Source organism: Macrotis lagotis, chromosome X (genome assembly GCF_037893015.1).
Source record: "Macrotis lagotis isolate mMagLag1 chromosome X, bilby.v1.9.chrom.fasta, whole genome shotgun sequence".
Taxonomy (NCBI): Eukaryota; Metazoa; Chordata; class Mammalia; order Peramelemorphia; family Peramelidae; genus Macrotis; species Macrotis lagotis.
Genome location: NC_133666.1, coordinates 645,891,208 through 645,914,638, shown reverse-complemented (window position 1 = coordinate 645,914,638; position 23,431 = coordinate 645,891,208). Strand labels below are relative to the sequence as shown.

Here is a 23,431-nt window from a genome sequence, read left to right as displayed (position 1 = left end):
GTCTTGATCACAGTTCCAAGGCAAAGAGGAATATTAATATTTGTGACTGCAGGGAATCAGGGGTCCTTACTAAGTAAAGACTAGAATGAAGAGACCACAGGAGAATAGTGACCACACCTCCCTAAGATCATACTACCCTGTGAAAGTACCCAAAACTTGCAGACTCCCAGAACTAGCTTCGAAAACAGTAGCATAGGACCAATTGAAACCTCAAGTTTAAAGTCAAGAAATAGTCTGGAAAATGAGCAAACAACAACAAAAAGCTATCATGGTGGCAGGAAAGACTAAGACATAAAACTCAGAAGAAGACAATGTGAAAACTGCTACAAAGTCTCAAAGAAAAATGCTAATTGGACCTAAGCCCCAAAAAATTTCTTAAAAAGAGTTAAAAAAGAGAGATAAGAGTGATACAGGAAAAATAAGGAAAAGAAATGAGAGTGATGCAAGAAAATTATGAAAAGAGAATTAACAGTTTGTTAAAAGTGACACAAAATTTGGAACTGAGCCCAAAGGGTTATAAAATTCTGCATACCCTTTGATCTAGCAATACTACTACTAAGTCTATATTCCAAAGAGATCACAAAAAAGGGGAAAAGGATCTACATGTACAAAAAAATAACAGCACTTTTTGTGGTGGCAAAGAATTGGTGACTGAGACAATACACATCAACTGGGGAATGGCTAAACAAGTTGTGGTATATGAATGTAATGGAATACTATTGTGTTATAAGAAATCATGAGCAGGCAGATTTCCAAAAACCCTGGAAAGCCTTACCTGAACTGATGCTGAGAGAAGTGAGCAGAACAGGAGAACACTGTACACAGTAACAGAAACATTGTGTGATGATCGACTAGTTCTTCTCAGCAATAGAATGATCCAAGAGAATTCCAAAAGATTCATGATGAAAAATGTATACTGAAGTATACTATTGTACTTTTTTGTTTTTTGTTTGGTTCCCCCCATTTATTGTTTCTTTTTTTTCACAATAAGACCAATGTAGAAATGTTTAACATACTTGTACATGTGAAACCTATATTAGACTGCTTGCTGTCTTGGGGTAGGGTAAGGAAGAAGGGAGAAAAATCTGGAAACCAAAATCTTATAAAAATGAATGATAACTATTTTTACATGTAATTGGAAAAATAAAATGCTATTTACAAAAATACAAATAAAAAAGACACCAAAAAGTAATGAAGAAAATAATACCATAAAAACAGAACTAGTCTAATGGTAAGAGAGGCACAAAAATTCACTGAAGAAAAGGACTCCTTAAAAACTGAAATGGCTAAATAGAAAAGGAGATACAATGTTTTGCATGACTATACATGCATAACTATTATCAAAATATTTGCCTTCCCAATGAGGGGATAGGTAAGGAAGAAAGAAAGAGAATTTGGAAATCAAAAAAAAATTATATGTTTAAAAAAATTACTTTTACAGTTGGGGAAAATAAAAAATTAAATTTTTTAAAAAAGGAAAAATATGTACAAAATCTCACCAAAGAAAATAATTTCCTAAAAATTATAACTGGACAAGTGAAAGCTAACTGACTTTGATACATCAAGAAACAACAAAACAAAGTCAAAAGAATAAAAAAATAAGGGGGGGATATGAAATATCAGAAAAACATTTGACCTGGAAAATAGATCAAGGAGAAAATAAAGAAATCATTTAAGAATTACTGGATGGCCTGAAAGCCATGATCAAGGAAAGAACTTAGATATTATATAGTTCAAGAAATTATCAAGGAAAACTTCCCTAATATCTTAGATCTATAAAGTAAAATAGAAATTGAAAAAAATCCACTGATCACCTTCCTGAAAGAGATATCAAAAATGAAAACTCCCATAAATATTATGGCCAAATTCTAGAACTTCCAGGTCACAGGAAAAATATTTCAAGCAGTCAGAAAGAATCAATTCAAGTATTGTGGAGTCACATAAGATTTAGCAGCTTCCAGGTTAGAGAAGCAAAAGGCAAAGGAATTGGGATTAATAACCATGACCAGCAAAAAAACTGAGAACAATGCTTCAGGGGAGAAATGGATATTTAATGACTTTCATGGAAGACTTTCATGCATTTCTGATGAAAATACCACGGCTGAATAGAAAATATGACATTCAAACACAAGACTCAAGAGAAGCATAAAAAGGTAAACAAGAAAGAGAAATTATAAGGGACTCAATAAAATTTAATTGTTTACAATCCTATATGGGAAAATGATACATGTAAACTCCTAAGAATGTTATAATTATTAAGGTAATTAAAAGAACTTTAAATAGAGGGCATAGATGTGAGTTGATTAAGTTGGGATGATCTCCAATAAAAATTAAGTGATAAGAAAGAGCTTTTATAATGGAGGGGAAGTTGGAGGGGTGGGCAATGCTTAAACCTCACTCTCATCAGAACTGGTTGAAAGATAGAAAAATATACACTTTCAGATATATATACATATATATATATGTAATTCAGTCAATAGGGAAATAGGAGAGGGACATGATAAGAGAAAAGGGGGAAAGTGATAAAAGGAAAGCAATGGTTAGAAGCAAAATGGACTTTGAGGAGGAAAACAGTCAATAATCATAATTGTGAAAGGGATGAGTTCACCCATAAAACAGACACAGATAGCTGAATAGATTAGAAACTGGAATTCAGCAATATGCTGTTTACAAGAGACACACTTGAACTAGAAAGACACACAGAGTTAAAATAAAGGGCTAAAGCAGAATCTAATATGCTCTAGATGAACTAAAAAAAAGTGGGAAGAGCAATTATGATCCAATACAAAACAAAAATATAGACCTAATTAAAAGGAAAAGTCAAGGAAATCACATTTTGCTAAAAGGTACTAAGGACAATGAAGTAATAATTTACAGCAAATTTCTCTGATAAAAATCTCATTTCTCAAAAATATACTGAGTAAAAAACTGAATCAAATTTATAAAAATAAGAGCCATTCCTCAAATGATAAATGGTCAAAGGATATAAACAGGCAGTTTTCAGAAGAAGAAATAAAAGCTCCTTACAATCATATGAAAAAATGTTCTATTCTGGAGAATAATTTGGAACTAGGCCCAAAAGGCTATTAAACTGTGCATACCCTTTGACAGAGCAATATGGACAGTAGGTCTATATCCCAAGAGATCAAAGAATAAAGGAAAATGATCTACATGTATAAAGCTGTTTATGGCAGCTCTTTTTGAGGTGACAAGAAATTAGATATTAAAAGGATGTTCATCAGTTGGAGAATGGCTGCACGTTGTGGTATGAAATTGTGACGGTGAACAATTGTTGTAAGAATTGACAATGGGGGTGGTTTCAGGAAAACATAGCAAGACCCATATGAAATAGTGCAAAGTGAAATGAGAAAAACCAGGAGTACATGTTTTAATGATGATCAAGTGTGAAAGACTTGACTAGTCTTATTAATACAATAAACCAATAAACCAAGACAACTCCAAAGGACTTATGATGAAAAAAATGCTATCTACCTCCAGAAAAAGAACTGATGAACTTTGAGTGCAAATTGAAGTATAAGTTTCTCACAGTCTTTATTTTTCTTGTCTCTTTGGAAATTTGGTTAATACGGAAATAAATTTTGCGTGACTTCTGATGTATAATTGATATATATATATATATATATATATATATATATATATGCTGCCTTCTCAGTAAGTGGGGAAGGGGATTAGAGGTAGGGAGAGAATTTGAAACTCAAAATTTAATTAGAAAATAATATTAAAAAGGAATAAAAAAAACTGAGGGGGGAAAGATAACTTATCTAAATCTTATCTAAGACTTGGAGAATGAAGAAAAACAGGCTAACTATTTTCATGATTATGAAGGGTTATTATACAAAGGAGAGATTTGTTCTACTTGGCAGCTTTGGGAGCAGCTGGCTTCAGAGGAGCAGATAGTTCCAGGGAGGCAAATTTTGACATGATAGAATGACAGCTATAGCCAAGACACTAGAGTCTCCCAGAAGTATAAGTGATATAGATATACTTATTCCCATTTTTTACAGACACAGAAACTGAACTGAGGGGAAATCATTTGACTGGCTTTAGGGACTGACTTTGAACCCAGAATCATCCTGACTTCCAAGTCAGGACTCTTCCCACCAGCCCACTGTACCCCATCCCCTTTCTAAAAGTTTGACATATTCAGGACTGAGGAGGCCTATGCTCAGAAAGCAATGAATTACTGTCTGGATCCCTACCCATAAATAGGGAAATTGAGACTCAGAGAAGAGAATTGACTTGTCCCAAGGCATTCAGCCAATAAGTAGTAGGGTAAGGTCTTATGGGACAAGCTAAGGACAGGCAAGTGGTTTTAGTGGATAAAGTCCCAACCTGGAGTCAGGAAGACTCAAGTTCAAAACTAACCTCAGACATTTATTAGCTGTGTCACCCTGGACAAGTCACTTCCCCTCTGTTTGCTTCAGTTTCCTCATCTGTAAAATGAAGATAATAATAGCCCCTGCTTCCAAGGTATGCTGATGAGGGAATGGTTGTAAAGTATCTGATTGAATGTCTGATACTTATTAAATGTTGTGTAAATGTTGGCTGCAAGGACAATAACAATGACTTCAAATTCAAGACTCTTTCCTAGAAGAGGGAACAATCATTGATATAATCCTGTGTCTGCCCCTTGTGCTTAATGCTTTACCAATAATAATTATATTTTTGTACTTCATTTTTGTAGACCACAACATTAGCTATGACAAGCAGGTGAATTGGATTTGAGTGAGGGGTGCTATGCTAGGTCACCAGCCTTACTTTCTCCTCCAGAGCCATCTGGGTCCAGTGGCCAGATAGGAATCAGTTTGACTGGAGATGGCCCTGGATGTAGGTCATGCCCAAGATCACACAACTAAAAAGTGACAAGTGTCTGAAGTCAAATTCGAACTCCCATCCTCCTAAATCCAAGACCAGTGCTCTAACCATTGTCACCTAGATGCCTTGCTTTACCAATATGACCTCATCTGAATGAGATCTCCATTCTATCTGACCCATCTTAAAATCCACTTCTCCAACCTTGGACTCACTTTCTTTCCATTGAAGCTTGTTCCCACCCTACCTTCACTATGTTCCTGCTACTCTGGATTCCCAGAGGCCAGGAACTGACAGGGTCTGGTACACAGGAGGCTCTTCACCAATACTGACTGACTGACTGATTGACTGTCCCAGAAATGCACCACCATCCATCACAAAGGTGCACAGTCAAGCAGACACAATACACGAGAGCTTATGTTGCAAATGAGCAGACCAATAAAGAGGATGGATCACTCCTAGATAGGAGAAAGGTCTGTAGTCTTCAGTCAGTTGGGTCTTTCTGTTTCTTCCCTCCAATCACAGAAAGACAGGAATCAGGATAGAAGGCGCAGGACCCAGGGATAGAGTGTGCCAGGGTACGACTGACAGGATGAACACAGATTCAGGTTCCCATTTTTCCAGGACTTGACGCAACCCAGGCTCAGGGATCCAATCAGAATCTACCAGCACCCTGCGGGCCTCCTCTCAGCCCACCCTAATAACTTCTTCAATAGAAACACAAACAAGGAAAAACAAAGCCGCCAACACGTTATTATTACGGTTGATTCAATCCAGAGGATTTGTCACCGCCCCATAATTTTCTTTTCTCATTGTCTCCAGCAAGAGAAGAGTAAATCTGGCTGTTTCTAGTTACTTGCCTCCTTCAGTACATACCCCCCCTCCCAACAAAATAGCTGGCTCATTTCTGTCTGGAGAACACCTGGGGCCAAAAGACAAGGGAGGGAAGGAAAATGAAGAGCGTGTGTCTGAGGAGTCTGGGACATGTTGCACCCGTAGTCCAGGAAACTTAAGAGAGACCATGATAGTGGACTTTAGGGTAGACAAGGCCAAATAATAGAATGAGCTCGGGATTTGGAGTTAACCTGAATTCTGTTACCTACTGTCTCTATAAAGTAATTTCTTCTCTCTGGGCCTCAGTTACCATCTCTGTGAAATGGGATGGTTTGGATCACACCGTCTGAACTCTAAAGTCCCTAAGAATCTGAAAGGGTTTCATGTGGAAGGAGGTTAGGTCAATCAAGAGAACTAGGAGAGAGAGTAGGAAAGACAGATAAGAAATTTGAAATCATTTAAATGGCCAGAGTACTGCCTCTGGAGGGAATGAGTTCTCTATTAAGCCTGCAAGATCGTTTATCAGAGACCTGTAGAAGGGTTCTTAGGTGGGGATTGGTTGAACCAAATATGCTCTAAAGTGCCTTCTGGGGGGGGGGGGGGGTGGCTAGGTGGTGTAGTGGATAAAGCACCGGCCTTGGAGTCAGGAGTACCTGGGTTCAAATCCAGTCTCAGACACCTTAATAATTACCTAGCTGTGCGGCCTTGGGCAAGCCACTTAACCCCTTTTGCCTTGCAAAAAAATAAAAAAATAAAAAATAAAATAAAGTGCCTTCTGGCTCTGGGATCCTGTTGCTTATTGGTGCTTGGACAAGGCTGGCCTGATCATTACAAGATCGAGGTCTGAATGTCACCTCTGACACTCACCAAATGACACAAGTATGTCATGGAATCTCTCCAAGTCTCAGTTTCTTCATCTGTGTTAGGGTTTAGTCTTTGGAAGAGGATGAACAAGTCTTTCAAAGTCAAATGGCTTCCACCTAGGGGTGGCCTAACACCTTAACCTAGTTGAATTTTCCCTTTGTGTATATGTTGGTCAGGAGCTGCTGAGGTCCCTGGGATTCTGTGACTTTCACTTAACCAGGGGAGCAGTGGGAAGTCTTCAGGGTCAGAAGACCCATACCCAAATCTCCAAGGGCAAGGTTATATCCCCTCATGGAGCCTCATTATCCCTGGCTAGGTCTGCCTGCCTCCAAGAACTCCTGGGAACCTCAGAAGAAACAATGGCTCTGAAGCACCTGGAATCACCAGGAGCTTGGTAATTGTCAGCTCTTTGTATCATTCCCTCAATAGAATCTGCCTAGAATGCTTCACTGGATTGTGAGAATGGCCTCTCTGCTCATGATGACAGGTTCTACCAAGCAGAGAAGAACCATGTGTGTCTGTCTCCTGAGAAACAACTGAGCTAAGCATGGAAAGGTTAGCTCACCAGAAGGTTGGTCAGAAAACCCTGGCAACTCCAGAAAGGGATAAAAGGAGGGAAGGAGTTGCCTTTGTGGAATACACACCCTGATGAAATTAGGTCATCTAAGGCATCCAGTGAGACCTGTGTATATATACTGTAGGGGGGTTGTGGATGGAAGAGAACAACATCTTTGTTTTCACTAGCCTCATTTACCATTTCCTTCCATTACTGAAAACCATGATTCTGAGAAGGGAACTTATAAGCCTCACTGACCTGACTGCCAGGGGTCTAGGACACAAAAAGCTGCTTCTTTTCAAAGCCCTGATCCAAAGTATTGAAATAATAAAATATAGCATTTTAAAGGCTGCAAAGCATTTTACTACACATATTCCCTCCTATGACTCCTAAAACAAGCCCAGAAGGTAAATAAATATTGTGGGTAGGGTCTCTTTTTCACAGATGAATAAACTGAGGTTTGGATAAGTGAAATGATCTGTCCCTATGATGCTTCCAGTTAGCAAGTACTAGAGGCTTTCCCCCTCTTAGTCCATACTCTTCCCAGAGTGCTTTGTTTTCATGTGTATTATTCTTGCTTTTTTCTACTCCTTGAGAAAGACTCAGACAGAGCCATTGCTTTTCAGCATTACCCCATGTATCCCTGAGAAGAGAGTCTACTGTAGGCACTATGAATCTGCCTTTGCCTACTGTCTGGTCAAACAATATCTACCCTTGCCCCTTCTCATCCCTTACCTTTAGATGACTTCCCTAGGTCTCCCAACAGTTTTAAGTGTCTCAGGCTGCATTTGAAATGGGGTCTTCCTGACTCCCAAAAATGAGAGGTCTATCTACTGTACTACCAAGCTGCCTTAAATACAGGCATTGTGAATTCCATTTACCTGGAGTTCTGAGAACTTGCATGACTTGCTTAAAGTCACAAAGCTAGTGAGTGGTAGAGTGGGAATATTGCAAGTCTTCTAACAGATGTTTCTGCCTCTATTTTCTTCTCCTTGTAATCAATCCATTCATATCACATTCATATCAGTGCTGGGCTAATCTTTTTTTTTAAAGGTTTTTGCAAGGCAAATGTGGTTAAGTGGCTTGACCAAGGTCACACAGCTAGGTAATTATTAAGTGTCTGAGGCTGGATTTGAACTCAGGTACTCCTGACTCCAGGGCCGGTGCTCTATCCACAGCAGTGCCACCTAGCTGCCCCTGGGCTAATCTTTATACAAATAGATTTGTATTTGTAACTTGTACCTCAAAATCTTCAGTGGTTTCTCAAACCTTCTTTGCCTAGTATTCAAGGCCCTACCTTCCTTCCCAGTAGGGAAAACATATGACAAATCTGCTTATTAGTCAAGCAAAATAAATTCCCATATAAGGAGCTCACTTTCTAAGCAGAGTTGTAATGGTAAGGGATGAGAAGGGGCAAAGGCAGATATTGTTTGGCCAGGCTGTGGACAGGGAAGAACTGATAAGAATGCCTATGGTGGACAACGACCAAAAGGAGACCAATCTCCTCTCAGGGATATGTGGAAATATGCTAGAAAAGAATGACTGCCTAAATGTTTCTTTCTCAAGGAGTAGAAGAGGGTAAAAACAATACACATGAAGGCAGCAGGGCCCTATGAGAAGACTGTGGACTAAGGAAAACCTGATCTTGCACCCTACCTATCCCTTACCAGGATACTTACCTAGGGAACCATATCTTCCCACTCTCTTTTTCTTCTTCATCCACTCCACCTTCTATTCAAACTGTCCTCCTCTGAGTCCCCAAAGATCTTGTGCATTCTGGACTTTGCTGCCTGTGGCTGCCATGCCACCCTTCTGCTATTTTCCTCACCAGTCAGTGGGCCTGCTCCTGATCCTCCCCTCCCCTTGTGGCCTTTCTAGGGCCACAACTTTGCTCTGCCCCTGACCCACTTACAGAGCAGCAAAGACGGCCCCAAACCTCCCTCACTGCTCAGCTGCTCTACAAGTCCAGGCTTCCCTCATCATCTGTACTTGTGTCTGACTCCCTTATGAAACTGTAAATCCCAGGAGGCCAGGGACACCTCATCCACATCTTGTACCCTGTCCTGTAGTCTATGGCTCTGCATACAGTAGACACCAAATGTTTAATGAATAAACACTGAATTAAGTGGTAGTCTGGCATTCACTGAGGTCACAATGGGGCAGATTTCAGCTCCTTAAGAATCAATCAAGGCAGCTAGGTAGCACAGAATTCAAATATGACCTCAGACATTTAACATTTACTTAGCTGTGTGACCTTGGTCAAGTCACTTAACCCCATTGCCTTGCAACCCCCCCCCCAAAAGAAAAACAAAAAAAGAATCAATCTAAGGGGTGGGGATCCTCACACCTTGAGTCAGGAACATCCAAAGTCTGTCCTACCCAACCCCCCACTCTCTTACAAGGGAGTTTGCAGGTCCACCCCCCACATACATACACATACTTTTCTGCCCCAGGATCCACTCTCTTTTCAGAAACTTCTGGGGAAAAAATATTGAAAAACAAACATTTCTGCTTCCATGGGCTATTTCATTCAAAGGAAAATGTTTAAAACAATGAAGGGATTTGCACATTGGCTTGCATGTGTGCTTAAAGCCTGCCTGGTCCCAGTACTCGGAGTTTCAATAAATACTCCTGTTCTTGTTCAAACAAAGATCCATCCCATTGTTTCTAAAAGGATCTCCATTACAGTTCCAGTTGAATGTTATGGTCCCATTCTGTCTTTAATCCTTAATATGGTTTACAAACTGATTTCCTAGACAACAATGAGGGAAGGCATCTAAACACAGAACTTGGACCAGGGAACATTAATTTTTTTAAATTTTCTATGACCATTAGCTAATAGAAACCTTTAAAATGAAAGACAATCTTAAAGCTCATCTAACCCAAGTCCTTTGTTTTAGTGTGGTACAGTAGCTTGCACATAGTAAGAAGGCACTTAATATTTGTTGAATTTATTTGAATTTGGACTCAGAAAACCTGGGTTTGAAGCTGAGCTGTAATTCTTACTGGTTACTACCATGGGCTAAGTTCCTTTCACTCTGACCCTTTGGTTCCTCATGCATAAATGGGGATGACTGCTCCATTTGCCTTATAAGATTACTGTCAGGAAAACCCTAGGGAACCTTAAAACACTAGATAAAGGTCAGTTACTATTTGACAGATTTAGAGCTGGAAGGAGCCATACAACCAGGTTATTTTACATGGAACAACACTGAGGCCAGCAGAAGGAAATGCTTTACCTGATGAGGGGTAGAGTGGGACCATGAGCCTTCACTGTCTATTGTGTTAGGTGACTGCCTAAGGCCTTGGGCCTAGGGAGAGGCAGAACCCAAAGTGGAAAATCAGCTTCTTTGGCACCCAATGCAATCTCCTTTCCATAACTCTATGCTTCCTGTCAGACAGACCAGGTAGACAGACACTCTACTCTGGTCAGAGGCATGGATGGGATGAATGATGCTGGCTGTTCAGAGGAGCTATCAGATAGGAAGCTTCTTTTCCAGTTTAACTCTAGAGCAAAGAAGGAGGTCATCAGGACAAAATCAAGAAGATATGAATTCATTAAAAGGAGACAGGTTATACTGCATGCTCTTCTTCCACATTTTGGAACAAATCAATCAGTGGCTCTGTTGTTTCATGTAAGATCCTAGAGAAATAAAAATACAGGGGAGGGAAGGAGGGAGGGACAGAAAGAGGGAGAGAGAGAAGAGAGACAGAGAGACACTAGGAAAAGGAGAGTGTCTCACAGAGGGGACTGAAGATCTGCAGGTATGAATAGCAGCTAATTTGTTCCCAGCTGTGTAGACTAAGCACAGCATTACACAACGCTGAGAGGGCTCTTGTTGTGGGGACATGTATACATGCACCCACACACATACATATCCAGACACCATATAAAAATTCAAATATGTAATTTGGGACTAGAAAGAACTTAATATTCACTCATAATATGTACAGCATATAAAGCAGAGAATTAACAGAATCAGAAAAATAAAAATTTAGGATTGGAAATGACGTTAGAGATCATTTAACCCAATCTCCCTTGTTGTACAGATGAGGCCCCAAAAGGTCAAAAATGTCTTTCTAATTGTCCCTGCAAGCTGCCAGGTGAAGGGTGGAAGAAGCTGAACATGGTGCTGGGTCTGGACGTTTCCAATCAGAACTGATCAAACAGCAAAAGCACCAGGAGGGAAGCTGGGCCAGCTCTGCTGGAGAAGTTGTCTGTGCTGATTCAGATAGTCCGTGTGGCAAATAGGCCAACTGCAGGGAAGGTGAGCTTCCAACAGGGTAAACAAGCTTCCTGGCAGTCCCAAGGTGCCTCCCCTCCACCCTGGTGACTTGACAACAGCTCTGCAATTGTACCAACATGAGCAGGAGGCAGTTTTGCCCACATGGCTCACTCCTCCAGAGGGTGAAAGCATCTTCTGAGTCTCTGATCCAGCAGAGGGGAAAAAAAAGCAGGTAAGAGTCACTGGGGCAGATTAATCTTGTATCTTTTCATGAGTTAACAAGCAAATAGATCCTCCAGACTGGAGAAACTTGTTTCTCTGAGTTCTTAAAAAGCCCAGAAAACCTACTCACCAAATTCTTGCTTGACAGTCTTGTCCATTTCTTGATATAGCTGCCACCTTGTGATATGGACATGCAGGCAGTGGCCCAAGTTGCTTTCCACCAGAACCTCTATTTCTGTGACTAGACTCCTTATGGCAGTACCTGATTCTTTGCCAGCTAGGAAAAGAGCTTCACCCCTCTTTTCTTTCAAATTCTTCAACAAAACACCCAAGTCATCCCTTAGCAGTTCCTCCCTATTCAGCTGCCCTTAAGACAGCCTCTGAATCTCTCACCTAAAGCTCCTGGCAGAAGAATTCACTAATGACATGGGGGCTGTTCAAAGGTGTCAAAAAGTAGTGGTCACCAGTCATCCTCTGATAGGAGTTCAAAGAGCAAAATAAGTATTCCAAGGCAATATTGTACTTTACTCATTTAAGAGCAAAGAAGGAAGAGTACCCTCCTGACATCTGAAACAAGAACGCTCCAGGGACGGCTAGGAGGCACAGTGGATAAAGCACCGGCCTTGGAGTCAGGAGTACCTGGGTTCAAATCCGGCCTCAGACACTTAATTATTACCTAGCTGTATGGCCTTGGGCAAGCCACTTAACCCCATTGCCTTGCAAAAAAAAAAGAATGCTCCAAGCACAGGGTTGGCAGAACTGCCTCAGGAGAATAGTGTCCAACAAAAATACAGCAACCCATCATCTGAACATACAAAACCACTAAATCTCAATTATATCTAATATTAACTCTGGGGTTTAGGAGCAAAGGTATAAGGAATAACAGTCTGTAGGGCAGTTCACATAAATACCTATTTACAGATGCCCATTAAATCTGAAGAGAAGCCACTATGAATTCTATATTATTTATAATCATCAAAAGATAACTCCCTGACTGTACGCACAGGACCTTCTGAATAGTTAAGGAAAGAGAACAAAAAGGAAGGAAGCAGAGTGGAAAGCCAAAAAGTCACCTGTTCCAAGGGTTGTCTCCTCCCTGGGCTTGTTCAGGTCTAACTGAACTGGGATCGCACAGCAGCTATTTACATCCTGGAAATAGCTAAGGAAATGAATCAGTCTAGGTTGGCACAATCCCTGACCCATACTAAACATCTGTGAAGCAAGCCCTGAGCTCAGGAGCCAGTGAAGGATTGGGGAAGGGTGTAAGGCAGCACAGCACTAGGGATTGAACATGCAGGCACCATGCTGACACTCTCAAGGACTGAAGTCACATCTTCTCCGCTTTGTCTTCTCATCATCTCCTGAGCAAATGGTAACAGAAGAGGCAGGAGCAGGAGTAGGGGGAATACAGCTTATGGAAAGCAAAAACACCAGGGAAAATTGTCTGGATCCTCTGGAATGGAGGTCTCCAGAAAGGACAGCTTTCCTCTTCATGGGCTAGAAGAATAGCATTACTGCAGCCTGCTTCCTTTCTTCACTCATTGCCTCCCATGAAAATAGGGGAACAAATGCTGGCTAAGTTGTTTTTATTAGCCCTGACAGTTGGTGAGAGTGGCACCAATAATCAGGGGTTAGAACTGATTTAAAGAACTGTGTTTTTAAGTTACCTTAAAACAGAACGGACTATGAAGAGTTTAAGGGGATTATTAAAGATTTTTGAATGTCAGAGACTAAAGGGAACTTGGAATGAAAAATATAGTCCATTAGACTGGGAAGGGAAATTAGACTATACTTGAGTATTAAAATGAGCACCTTATATAGTACATCTACCTCTTTTTACAGATTAGGATGGTTAGAGAGTTATAATAACCTGACAAAGGGTGTCATCACAAGCTATTGGCTTGGTCTTCTGACCTAGGACCCTTTCCATTAAATCAGACAGAAGAAGGCAAAGTTTAGTCCCTGAAAATTAGAGCATCAGGAGCCAAACAGAACAGAGACTTCTCAGGAGTAAATCCTTCTCACTGGTTCCTCTGTTTCAGTGTAGCAAACAAACAGAGAGCAGCTCTAAAGGCTAGAACTAGAGGAGCCTCAAGACTATCTCAATCTACTTCCCTGGCCCTTGGGCCTCTGAAGAGGTTGGTACAGTTCAATGTGGGTTTGGGTGGAGTTTGTTTTTTTTTTTTGTGGGGAGTATGTGGAGTGAATGAATGGATCAATACCTGATTCCAAGAGCTAGGGAGAAAAAAATGAAGGGAACTAAAGAAGTGGCTACAAGTGTTGGGACCACCAGCTGGGCCACTTTCTAATCAGCTTTCTGGAAGCTGGCTTCAAGCATAGTCTCCAAACCAATTTATTCCAACAAAGATGAATTAAATCCAGGCCTTTGGTGCAATTAAAACCAAAAACTATCTGTACACAGGCATTTCCTGATTCTTAGTTTATAAGGATATCTGAGCCATTTCCTGACTGTATTTGAGGAATACAGCCTTCATTCCCTTTCATCCTCAGATGCCTCCAAGTTCTATTTCCTGGGCAAGCTACATCATTCCTGCCCTCCTGGCAAAAACAGGAGGTATGTGGCTGTGGCTGGGCCCCCAACAGATTTCATCAAGTCCTCCTGACTGACTGGAATAAGCCGGTGGCCCCAAGTCACCAGAAGGAAGGAAAATTCCTGTGAAATTAGCAAGAGAGTATGAAACAGAAAACACGACAGTGGCTCAAAAGTTGGCAAATCTAGGGCAGGAAGAAGAATGTGTACAAACACTCTCCCACCACCTCGCCCCCCCTTTCCCTTTTTCCTATCAGTGGTAAGCATGTAACTTTAGCAAGCAGAGCACACTCCATTTAAATGCTGGTAACTGCCCTTAGGCTGGGCTGCTGGTGAACAAAGTACTCAAACAGCAACCTTACTGCACTTCTGGTGACCCCGGCCATTGGCGTTCTCTACCCAAATCCTACCAACAATGTCTTCTTGGATCACCAAGGCCAGGATGGCCAGAAAATATTGAAACCGAAGCAGAGGAGACTTCTGAGGGGTCCAGTCAAAGGCAGACCAAAGACCTGGAAGATCCATACATTAATGATGCTAATTCTAACCCAGAGGATGGGAAAAAGGGGGAAGAGAGAAGGGGGTGAGGAGAAGAGAAAGGAAAGGAAAAGGAGAGGAGAAGAAAGAGTAAGAGGAGGGGGAAGAGAAGAAAAAAGAGAAAGGAGAAGGGAAAAGGAGAGAGAGAGAGAGAGAGAGAGAGAGAGAGAGAGTAAGAGAGAGATATGAATGAAATGCCGAGGGGTGGTTTACCCAATCTGTTCCCCAGTCTTCATCTCAGCTTGTGTCTCTTGCTTCCTTCATGTTCTTCAGTCATGAGGTCACATTGCTTTTCACCACAAGAAAATAGCATCACACACAACTGATAAATATATATATATGTTGGAGGGTAATATTCTAACCTGCAGGAAAACTCTCTGCCAGGCCACAGATCCCCTCCAGATGTCTAGTTTTAACTCATAAAATACACAGGCAGCCCACATGCTCAGCACCACCTGAAGGCCCAACATGCAGGGATGTTGAGCAATGAGTTTGAGGAAACACTTCCTCTTCTGTACAAGTTGCTCACAGATGGCAGTTCTTCCTCTTTGCTTGCTGGTGGATGGGGAGGTGGGGGAGAGCAAGGAACATCCTTCAGATTTGGGCTCTACCTTCCTGGAGCCTCCATAAAAGGGTTGAAGTGCTTTAGTGAAACTTTTCTCATTGCACCTACCACTTGAAGAAGACCAGTCCTGCGAGGACTGCATAACCCAATACCAAAAAGAGAACTTTCAAGAGACGGTCATTCTTGTCTTCTAATTCTTTCACCAATATTTCAAAGAAGGTCACAAAAAGGAAAGTTCCTCCTGCAAAGCCCTGTAGCAGCACTGAAGCCACACTGCTGGCCACCCCCTTGGTCCTTTCAATGCCTACACCAATCCCAATGCCCAGAGGGATCATCAAGCTCACTGTGACAGCCAGCTTGGCTGCATCTTTCATTGGCAATGAGCTCTTCGCCATGTTGATTCCCAGAGCCACAGCCACTAATGTCTCATGAATGGCAACACCAACAAACAAGCTCATGACTTTGTCCCCCTCCTCCTGCAGACCCAAGGCCAAACCCTCAAAGATAGAATGAGCAGAAAGAGCAAAGACGAGGCTGAAGAGACGGAGTGGGCTGGAACGGGAGAGTTCTTGAACATTTAAGCCATGGCCATGGGAGTGATGACTGTGCTCTGGGTAAAAGTTGTGTCCACGGGTGTTTCCAATAAAGGGACTCTCATACTCTGAGTCACTTCCCACATCAGAGCCTGCATTGAAGGTCTCTAAGTCAATGAATGAGGGCTTCTCCTTTCTGAAGGTCAAAATGACCTGCTCCACAAAAACAGTCATGAAGAACCCCAGAAGCATAATGGTTTCTGCTAAGGGATAGTCTGTGGTGATGTTTCCAAGTTTCAGAACTTCTTGGAGCTGAAGCAAAGGACAAAAGAAAAACCATAAAAGACTTAGAAGTAAAATAATTGTGTCCATTTTCACCAAAAAACCAATATGTGGAAGTCAACCTCTTCACAGTACCTGAGACCAAAGGCACTATGGCAACAGATTTGGTTTGGGGAGAGGCCATCACTGGATATTCACTCATCAAACATTTACTGACTCCCCAATATGTGTGAGACATTGCAGAGAAGTGCAAACTCCTGTGCTTTAGGAAACTGCTTATCTAATAGAGGGCTATAGAAAATACCAAAGTAACTAGAACACAAAACAATAAAAGATAATTATAGCTGGTAATAATAGTTAACAGCTATATAATACTTTGTTTACAAAGCATTTTATTTATATATTACTATGCTTCATTTGATGAACGACTGAATGATATGAACAAGTCTAGTGTGATTAAGGTGGTATACAAACCAGGCCTGAAAAGCTAAAAAAGATTTTACTATAGATAAGTAGGGGATAGGAGAAGTGGGAAAGGGAAGGGATATTCCATGATCAAAGATGAAAAATTTCATGTTATATGTATAGGATAATAACTATGCAGATAGTATATGAATGGTAAATAGACCATTTAGGAAACTGGGAATGTGTAAGACTAGAAAGATGGGTAGGGTCTAAATTCTGGAGGATCTTGAATGTTATGCTAGGACAATTAGCTTCAGCATGGTAGGGCATGGAGGAGTTTTAAATGGGTCAACATACTATTTTTTATGTTTTCCAGGATAGGTTAGAGAGGGAATGACTGGAATCAGGAAAACAACTAAGGCTATTGTAAAAATTCAGGAATAAGGTAAAAGATCTGAACCAAAATGGGATAGTGAGAAAATATATATATATAATATATATATATATATATATATATATATATGGAGAAGATAAATGAGAACTTACAAAGGTAACATTAGCAGGACTTAGTGACTAATTGGATGTAGGGAGTAAGAAGTCAAAGATAACTCTGAGGTCTAGAGCCTGGGTGATTTCAAAGTAAACCTACCAATTTCAAGACCAACAACATAAAAAATCGAAGTCTATTAAAATTATTGTCCTTCAAAAGGAAATAGCCCAGGGGGAATCTAGTGGTGATAGTTAAAAAAAAATACCAGGTTACACTTCCCACATGTGGTTAATCTGGGATATTTCTGTGGCAAACTGAGGCTCTAAAGGTAAACCAGCAATTCAATTCAATAAACATTTTTTAACTGTCTACTGGGTGAAATACTGGAAAGGGAACTAGGAGCCAGAGTACTGGGCCAGACATCAAGGGAAATCTTAAATGTAGACAAGACAATTCTGGCTTTCATGGAGTTTAGTCCAACAGAGAGAGATAAGAAATATAAAAAATAATATAATACTCAAGAATAATATGAGATCAGATAAGGATTTTAGAAAAGTGTAACATGCATCCAATAATGTTGACAGATCCTCATTCCCATTGCAGGACATTCAAAAGAGAGAATATCTCTAATTCTCCCAGCATTCATACTCATGTCCTGTTGAAAAGCTGGATGAAATCTCTGAGGCCTCAAGCCCCTCAGCCCCATTGAACAGAGGTGAATCATTCATCACAAAAATGGCAAACAGCAAACTGTGAGAGACATGACAGTGGAGATAAGGGGATCAGGAAACCAGTGTTAGTATCTCAGGGTGAGCAGACACCAATGGGTACAGATAGAAGAGAGCAACATTCCAGCTGTCTCCCAGGAAGCTCCTGCCACAACAGGACTAAGGGAAACAGCTCAATCAAGTGGCAGCTGACTACACCAGCATTTCCCCAGGTCAGGGAGCAAACAAACATCCATATGATAGTAAGCCACAATGAGGGAATAGTAAGAATGAGCAGTTAAATACAGGGAGAGATCAACCGAGTCTCCAACACTGCAGCAATAGCAAGCATGAGATCTGCTCCTGGATCTTTCTTACCTGGCGGTGTCACTGGCTGAGTAGAGGCATTCACTGGTACCTTGCTGATCTGAGGTCAAGGTTCAGGCTGCCCCACCCCCCACATACACACAAGAATTAGGGAAGTAAACCATAAGGAGAGTTGGGATCAGAACCAGAGGACAGAGATTGAGTTGAATTATACCCACTGAGCTTACTTTTAATTGTGGGACCAGGAAAAGGTACCTCTTAGATAACATCAATGATAGATGGGCACAACTGTTATCATCTCTGAACTAGGTAGACCATTTCATGGAAAATCCGAAGAAGATAAAGATGGATTTCTGCTAAGTACTGACACTTCCAAATGTAGCTTCCATGACTCTGCATCATGAATGCTCCATCTTGGAGAGGACAGGCTCTTCATGGTTCCTCTTGAAACCCAGAGCTCCTTCTCATCTTCTTCATGCAGTACAACTGACCTGGAAGGTTCTCTCACCACCCATTCAAATTCTACTCCCCCTCCCAAGCCCCAGTCCAAGCCTCAGGCCCTCAGAAATCTATTCCCAAACCCTCCCCAGCCCACATGACCTCTCCTTCTTCGACACCCCTTTTAGATTTGTATCCAGCATATCACATAATGACTAGTATTGTTACTTCATTTTGACTCAAGAGCAAAAACCAGATCTCATTAGATGAAACTAAGAAGGCAATGTTTGCAAGGCCAGGTGAAGGAGGGCATTTAGAAAACAGATCATACAGTGTCAGAGGGAGACAGAACCTTGAAATATAGAATATAAAATGTCAGAAATGGAAAGTTCCTTAGAAGACAGAAGATATAATGTCAGAGGCAGAAGAAACAGTACACTGAAAATAAAATATCAGAACTGGAAGGGACTTATGAGGTCATCTACACTTCAGGAATCTTTATCCTCTTATAAGAATTTCCTCCTCATTCCCCTGATCCCCAGAGATCACTAAGAGAGGGAGAGAAGCATGCACAGGGAAGTGCCTCCTCTGGCTCTTATAGATGACAATAGATTCCTCAGGCAGCAGATCTGAAGAGAGGCTGCCCAATGCAAGCTGTATTCTACTCCTTTATAGGAACCAGGGAAATCTGAGAATGACACATTACCACAACTTGTCTGCTAAGCCTCTGGGATCTGCTAGCAGATTACTCTGTACTGGTTAGGGCCCTTCCTTAGTAATACTCATAAACTGGGAGTCAGAAGAGTCCTAAAGGAAGCTGTCAATGCCCTCACTTTAAAACTGAGGAAACTATGAAACCCAGAGAGATTTAGCACTTTACCCAAGTTCATCTTATGTTCTTTTCAATCCCTTATAACATTATGCTCAGCAATTAAGCATATAATAGATGCTCTGAAATCTGTTGAATGAATCACTGGGGACCTTATGGCTGAAAATCTCCATTGCTGTCCATCCCATGAAGCAAGCATTCCTACCTTTTCTCTCACAGCAGGGAGCAAGGCATTGAAGCAGGTGGCCAGGAAAACACCACCTCCGAAAGAATTGCAGAGAGAAAGGATTTTTTTGGAGCGGTGGGCTTTCTCATAATCAGCCTCAATGATCTTCACAGGCAGGATGGAGCCCAGTAGCATGAGGATAAACACCCCCACCAGGCACAGCAGTTTGGCTACTAAGATCTTCGTCATGTTCACAGCCAGGAACGTTCCACCCGCTGCAGTCCCAAACTAATTGTAGCAGAGGCCAACTCTCTGGAAGTGCTAAAGGCTCCAGAGCAGCATCCAGGGACACATGCTTCCAAGTAGCAGCTGTGAATGTCAAGCAAGTAAATATTAAAGCTACATATTCTCCAACCCATATGTCATAAAGGGTTCATCAACTTCAAAGGATAAGGAATGACACTGCTTCTTGCCTCTAAATCTCCCCACCAAAATGCTATTCCAATGAGAACCACATCCAGAGAAAGAACTTTCTCATGGTCTTCCCCTTTGTTTTGATTCTTCTTTCACACATGACTAATGTGGGAATATGATTAATATGATTGTATATGTATAATCTCTATAAGATTGCTTGCTATCTGAGGGAGGGGAAGAGGGAAGAAAGGGAGAAAAATCTGGAACTCAAAATCTTTTAAAAGTGAATGTTAAATGGGGCAGCTAGGTGGCATAGTGGATAAAGCACTGGCTCTGGAGTCAGGAGTACCTGGGTTCAAATCCGGTCTCAGACACTTAATAATTACCTAGCTGTGCGGCCTTGGGCAAGCCACTTAACCCCATTTGCCTTGCAAAAACCTTAAAAAAAGGTGTATGTTGAAAACTATCTTTACATGTAATTGGAAAAAATACTATTAAATGGGAAAAAATAAAATGCTATTCCAATTCCTCATGATAACATGGAAGTGATCCTGAGCTCTCAAAGGAAGCCAAAGCAGCAGATTGCAAATTTTATCCAGTTCTATCAGCCTGGAAAGGCTTTGGGCATGTGCTCAGGGATGAATTATACATGTGTTAGTCAAATGAGATCCAGAGAGAGAGATGTATCATCAAGCTGCTTCTGGAACAATGACTTATTTGCATCTGGTCATTTGAGGAGGTGGTGGGCAATCTGAATTAATAAAGGGAATATCCACATAATGAAACTAAAGATTCTCAAAGTATTATTAACAGTGGTGGTGATAAGACATGTACACAGAAGCAATATAAAAGAGCAGAGAGTATGTTGAACATAGAGACCAAAAGAAGACTTGGGTTTGAATGTCATAGCTCATAAGAACCTGTGCAGAACTTGTGGAACCTCAAGAATGACAATCTCTGCCCTGCCAATCTCATAAGGCTATATATGGAAAGTGCTTTGTAAATATGATGTGATATGTAATAGGACAGGAAAAGTACATAAGGGAGGATGAAGGAATTACAAAAAAAGGAAAAATAACTCCCAAGGTGGTCCATATAAATGTATGTAAAGCATGGGTAGGACTCAAATGAGATCTGAGAGAGAAGGCAATTCAGGAAATACAGGTCTAAATTCCTTAGCATGCAAAGGGAATCTGGTAAGCAATGGCACTAAAGGAAAACAGGGCCTGAGCAATGGCATCATTCAACCTTGGATCTGGAGTCAGAACAAGCCTTGAGCCAGGCTTATATCTGGGCAAACTTGGGTAAGCTACTGGTGCGACCTTGGATATGTACCAACTGAACCTTAGTCTCCACATCTCTGAGATATGAAACAAATGATCTTTCCCCAGTCCTCTCTCCCATGAGCTTAGTGTCCAAGTTAGGCCTTTGAAAAACCAATCCTACCTCATTTTTCACCAAGGGAGAAGCTGAGACTCAGATAAATTTAGACATTATTAGGACAATCTACATATGCCTTTTAGGCCTAAGTCTTTTTGTCTATTAAACGGGGTTGTATGGAAAGCACTTCACAACTTTACAATGCCATATTGAATGTCATTTTCACTATAATTAAGAGAATGACTATAAGTCAAGAGTCTTGGACTGTAGACTCAACCCTGCCATTAAGAAGGGTTTAAAAATATTGATTGATTGATTGATGGATTCTGGACAAAACCTTTAGTCTAAACAAAGGGTTTGCATAAAATGATTTTGAAGTTTCTTTCCAGGTAAAACATTTTTCAAATGTAATACAATGGGAAGAATGCTGGCTTCAGAGTTCAAGTTCCTGGGCTCAAATGCAGTTCATACCAGTTAAAATCATGAAATCAAGTCACCTTACCTTCTCTGGGACTCAAGTTTCCTCCTCTATTCAGTGAGAGGGATCAAGTAAGCAACAAGCATCTAGGCTATACCTTACTATGTATCAAGCACCAGGTTAATTGCTTGGGATAACCCCCTCCCAACCAAAAAAGGATGCAACTGTCCCTACCCTCAAGAAGTTTACATTCCAACAGGAGAGATACTTCAGGTCCCAGCTAAATTACCGCTTTGTCTATATGAATGCTTTCCTGTTTTCCCCTTAATTCTAAGTGCCTTCCCCGGGATGCTTATCTCCAATTTATCTTCTTTTAAACTGAGCCCCATCAGAGCAGGGATTGTCTTTTGCTTTTCTTTGTATCTTCAAAACAAAACAATTCTCACATGAGGCTACAATGGAGGATTTGATGTCTCCGCCAGAAACATAATAACATCCTCTCCACCACTTACTTTCCACAGTTTGTCGATAGACTTCCATAGTTACAAGTACAGGTACACAAGTAAACAAAAGAGATACAGAGTAACCTGACAGGGACGGACACCAGGACTGAGGGGCCTGGGAAAGGTCTCCTGCTGCACTGGAGCTAATTATCCATGATTTTTTTTTTTTTTAGGTTTTTACAAGGCAATGGGGTTAAGGGACTTGCCCAAGGCCACACAGCTAGGTAATTATGAAGTGTCTGAGGCCGGATTTGAACTCGGGTCCTCCTGACTCTATCCACTGCCCACCTAGCTGCCCCTACTTAATGCTTTTTTTAATAAATGGAGGTGCCCGCCTGGCCCTGAGGGATAATCTCTAAGGCTCCTTCCAGCCCGTCATCTGGGATGCTCCTCTAGGGAGGGTGATGCGGTGTTAAGGGCTCTGAATTTAGGGTCAGGGGTATCTGGGTTCGAATCCTGCCTGTCACGTGATAGCTGGGAAGGAAGCTTCTAGTCCCATCCCCTCATTTTACAGAAGAAGAAACTGAGGCCCGGCTGCGAGGGGGAGGGGCTCACCAGGGTTCGGGGGCTCCGGCCTGCCCCTCGCCGGGTCTCTGCCCCCCCCCCATCACGGGGTCGCTCAGCCCCTTCCCCCAAGCCGCGAGGAGGGGCGAGGGGTGGGGTCGGGCCTGGCAGCGTGGAGCAGAGGCCGAGGACCCAGGCCCGACGGCAGGCGGCGGGGACGGTGGGTCTGGCCCCCGCGGCCTGGCTCCCGCGGCCCGCCTCCTCCACAGCCCCGGCCCGCGGTCTCCGCCTCCCGCCCCGGCCGCCCTCGGGTCGGCGCCGCCACTTACTTCCCACCAGAAGCAGCGCCCCGGGCCAAGTCGCCGCCTCCACCGTCGGCCAGCCAACGCCTGGGATCCCGCCCCTTCACGGCACTTTATCCCGCCCTTGTCGCCACGCTATCCTCCAATTGGTGGTTTCTCACGCCACAAGACGTAGTCTCGCTAATCATTGGCTTAGGAGACTATCAATTTCATCCTGCTCCCGCCCACTCAGGCATTCCGACGAATGAGACTTAGGGAAAGCGTTTCTCCCCTAGGAGTTTGCAGGGTGCTCCGAGGAAAAGGACCCGGAGAGAAACGGCTACCTGTAGGGGAAAGGTTCTGGGGGGGGGTGGGGAACGGCGAGGGAGGGAGTTAAACGCTGTCCAAGAGAGATGGTGCTGAATCTCCCTTGAACTCAAGGATTCTCTTTGGACCTTTCACAGATTATTTACCCAACTCCCAACAGTGGGCAAACCTACTGCATTGTTTGGAAGGAGGAAGACTTCCTTTGAAAAAATAACCACAAATAATAGCTCATATTTATA

The 23,431-nt window shown here is 42.0% G+C and overlaps 1 protein-coding gene across 3 annotated transcripts; it reads right to left on the bottom strand.

Moving 5' to 3' along the window:
* Positions 1 to 3,674: 3,674 nt before the first annotated feature.
* SLC39A3 (solute carrier family 39 member 3) lies at positions 3,675 to 22,985 on the bottom strand. 3 transcript variants are annotated; one of them, XR_012472098.1, is made up of 4 exons: positions 22,914 to 22,985; positions 19,405 to 19,734; positions 11,666 to 16,033; positions 3,675 to 11,516 (listed from the first exon to the last, which is right to left on the bottom strand). XR_012472098.1 is itself a non-coding variant. In XM_074204599.1 (3 exons), the coding sequence occupies exons 2-3, from the start codon at positions 19,612 to 19,614 to the stop codon at positions 15,293 to 15,295; spliced, it is 951 nt and encodes a 316-aa protein (XP_074060700.1). In that variant the 5' UTR covers positions 19,615 to 19,734; positions 22,914 to 22,985; the 3' UTR covers positions 3,675 to 15,292. The 3 variants fall into 3 exon arrangements, 2 of the variants coding, with proteins under 2 accessions (XP_074060700.1, XP_074060701.1); XM_074204599.1 differs by having other exon boundaries at positions 3,675 to 16,033; XM_074204600.1 differs by lacking the exon at positions 22,914 to 22,985 and adding an exon at positions 22,636 to 22,717 and having other exon boundaries at positions 3,675 to 16,033.
* Between the last annotated feature and the right edge of the window lie 446 nt (positions 22,986 to 23,431).

Bases quoted from the DNA above. Each gene is read 5' to 3' on its own strand.
- SLC39A3 (XM_074204599.1), bottom strand. From the start codon at position 19,614: ATGACGAAGATCTTAGTAGCCAAACTGCTGTGCCTGGTGGGGGTGTTT. The intron at 16,034-19,404 runs GTAGGAATGCTT...CCTTTGCTTCAG, and splicing joins TCCCTGCTGTGAGAGAAAAG to CTCCAAGAAGTTCTGAAACT.